Source organism: Helobdella robusta (genome assembly GCF_000326865.2).
Source record: "Helobdella robusta unplaced genomic scaffold HELROscaffold_3, whole genome shotgun sequence".
Classification (NCBI taxonomy): domain Eukaryota; kingdom Metazoa; phylum Annelida; class Clitellata; order Rhynchobdellida; family Glossiphoniidae; genus Helobdella; species Helobdella robusta.
Genome location: NW_008704501.1, coordinates 8155268 through 8158477, shown reverse-complemented (window position 1 = coordinate 8158477; position 3210 = coordinate 8155268). Strand labels below are relative to the sequence as shown.

Here is a 3210-nt window from a genome sequence, read left to right as displayed (position 1 = left end):
CTTAATGGCCGTTAATAATTCTCATTTATTCAACCAATCAATGAGTCATTCGTTAAATCTGCCACTTAATCGGTCGACCAATCAGTTCTAGTTATCAAATCAATCAACCAATCGGTGATTCAATCAATCGTCATCTTCCTCCTGATTGGCCAGGATCAGCATTGTTCAGGACCATTAGGAATATGAACAGTGGTACAATGTACATCCACTGTGAATAAATGGATGAATTAGTGAATGACCGAATGAATGAGTGAACGAGTAGTGAATGTGACAAAAAATTTGGCTGTAAAAGACTGAATTCAATAAATTTGGTCAGCAAATCTACAGATAGATGATACAATCTATCTATCGATTTATCTATCCCGACGTTTATAATATGCATTAAATATATAGATTACACTGACTTTAGTTTTTGTTTTGTTGCATGTGTGCTAACGTTGTTATACAAAACTATGCATACACATAGATGTTTATGTACTTACGTATTTAGCGAAGAAAGATCGATTGTCAGCCTGCTGGCCTTTGGCCTGCTGTTTCTCTAACTCCAATTTTCTAATGAATGATTCTGTCTCTGGCCTGGAAGTAGGAAATAATTTATTTCCATAAAATTTCATAATTTTTACTTAAAAATAAATTTATTTATTTGAAAAGATTTGTGGTTTACTATTTAACGTAGAGCAAAAGAGGTGTTGTCACACAACACATTCATTGACAACAACTTGAAATTAAGTTAAAAATAAAAAACAAAACATAATTTTAAAAAAGACCAACATTAAAATAAAACACAGATATCACAATAAGACATAGATACAACAATAAATAAGCATTAACTAACGCAGGCCCAACAACAGTTTGTTGTACGTCAATAGAGGTATCGAATAATTTTGTAGCTATGATGGCTTCATGACTATCTGAGCTACAGTAAGGAATTGTTGTGCTCAGATGGGCCCCAAGCAAGTTACCAAGGCTGTCTAGATGGATTGTAATCTTGTCTGAGAGGCCAGATTCTAACAAAGAACACTGTTTAAATGAATAATTAATTAATTAATTGACTTATTGATTAGCTAATCCGATTAACCATTTTAAATTAAGCTAAAGCTATGGTGATTGGTGTCAAATTGAATTTAGTAAGCTATGGTTGAAGTAGATCGAACATGTAGTAATAAAAATAATAATGAGATTAATTAAAATAATATTGAAAATAAATGTATATAAAAAACAATTAATAAAATTTTACAAACAGCCTTGACAAAGCTGTGGACATAATGGGGCTCGGAGTTGCCTGAACTAATTTTTGAAACTCTGATACGATATATCCCATCTTCTCTTGCTGATTTCTTAAAATTTAAATTGAATTTTATACATCCTTGAGTGTTGAATTAATTTTTCAAATAGACTATTATCAAACTATATGATACACACATACATTTTTTACACATACACACCATTATGATTGTCTAAGTAATCAATAAGGATTAACAAAGACATATGGTTAACAAAAAACTTTAAAAAATTCTGAAAATCCCAACTAACCCTCAATGCTTCAATTTGTTCTGGGGTCAGGTTGGCATCATGAAAAATGTCACCCTTGCCTGATTTCAGTGAATGAATGTTGATCACTCCCCTTCTTGTGTAGGTCGTTGTCAATCCTTGTAGATTAATTTAATTTCTAATAATATTGCACTAATCAATCACTCATTAATTAAATAAAAATTAAAAAGGTGAAATAAAAATTTTGAAAGCAAAATGAATGGAAGGGTTGTTATGGTTATGCATGGTTATACTTGATATACCATTTTCGAAACTCTGTTCCACTAATAATTTGAAATAGCCTTCAAACTCCTCCTCCGCTCGAATCTAAAAAGTTAAAATATTATTCAAACGATTGAACTTTTATTTGTTACTAAAATGACTAACTTTGATCAAAATTGTTGCAAACGAAATAAAAATTGCGAGGTTCATTTTTAAACGAACGACGGGTAAGCTAGAAACATTTAGCTTAGTATGAACGAACCATATACGTGCAAGTTAGAATACTTTTAGGAGAAACCATGGAGAAACGAATTGCACGCACACACACACACACACACACACACACACACACACACACATACACACACACATGCATGTATGTGTGTATGTATGTATGTGTGTGTGTATCTATAAATGTGTGTATTAGTAGTGATACATGAATAATGATAGACACATAAGTAAATTTTCTCTCAATATTTTCTATTACTATAGGTTAAATGCCTACAATTCGTTTATTTGCAGAATGCTTCAAGATAGCTTACTTTTTAACGTTAATTTTGGTTTTTGTGGCTTGTAAATCTATATTTTTAAACTTACAATGTACTATTTTACCATTTTAGTTTTTGCAAACAATTTTAACGTACCAGTCTTCAAATTTTATTTAAAACCGTCATAAACAGCAATACATGTTCATGACACCTTTCATTTAACACGATAGATTACATTTCAGTCATGAAATTAGACAAGATCCAGTAAGATGATGGTTTTTAATGCTTCCCATTCTTTGATCCGTTCTTTGATCCGTTCTTCCCATTTTTCTCGCTATTTTTCTTCATACACTCGTCGAAGGCCTTGATCAGATCTTTGCACTTATCTTCACCTTTCTCTTTTACGCTGCCAAATTAAATTGGACACAAGATTTTTTTGTCATTCAATCGAGAAATCAATAACAAATATGTAAGCTATCGTTATTATAAAAACAAATCTGTCGTTTAATTAAAGAATACAATGAATTCATTTATTGAAATTTACAGTCAGAGAACAGAAACTAATATTAAAACAACGAGAAATTACCATTTTTCTTTGGCCTTTCTCTGCTCGGTGCATATCTTGCACGGTTTGCAGTCCTTACCACCGGCTTCGTCCTTCTTCGTAGCATCTCCCGTCGCATCTTTCTTCGGTTCATCGGCGTAGATGGTGCTTCTCTTCAACATATTCCGGAACTTCTGGAACATTCCTGTCGATTCGTCGGCCATTTTTCCGAATTTTAGTGCCAACAAACTTTATTCTCACTTTCAGAATGTTTCGACTTCTAGGAATTTAAATTTTTTGAATTTTGCGATGTTGCTTCAGCTGCTGTTATGGCTGACGAACTGTTTGCTATGTTATCATTTGAAAGAGTCATCTATGAAACTCTTGAATTCATTTTCGTTTGTTTGTTTTTTTTTTTTCAGTTGC

The 3210-nt window shown here is 32.2% G+C and overlaps 1 protein-coding gene across 1 annotated transcript; it reads right to left on the bottom strand.

Annotated features, from left to right (window-relative positions):
• Nucleotides 1-2519: 2519 nt before the first annotated feature.
• Nucleotides 2520-3008, bottom strand: HELRODRAFT_161888 (hypothetical protein; the record flags this gene model as incomplete). Its single annotated transcript, XM_009021758.1, has 2 exons — nucleotides 2520-2646; nucleotides 2827-3008. The coding sequence occupies 2 exons, from the start codon at nucleotides 3006-3008 to the stop codon at nucleotides 2520-2522; spliced, it is 309 nt and encodes a 102-aa protein (XP_009020006.1).
• Between the last annotated feature and the right edge of the window lie 202 nt (nucleotides 3009-3210).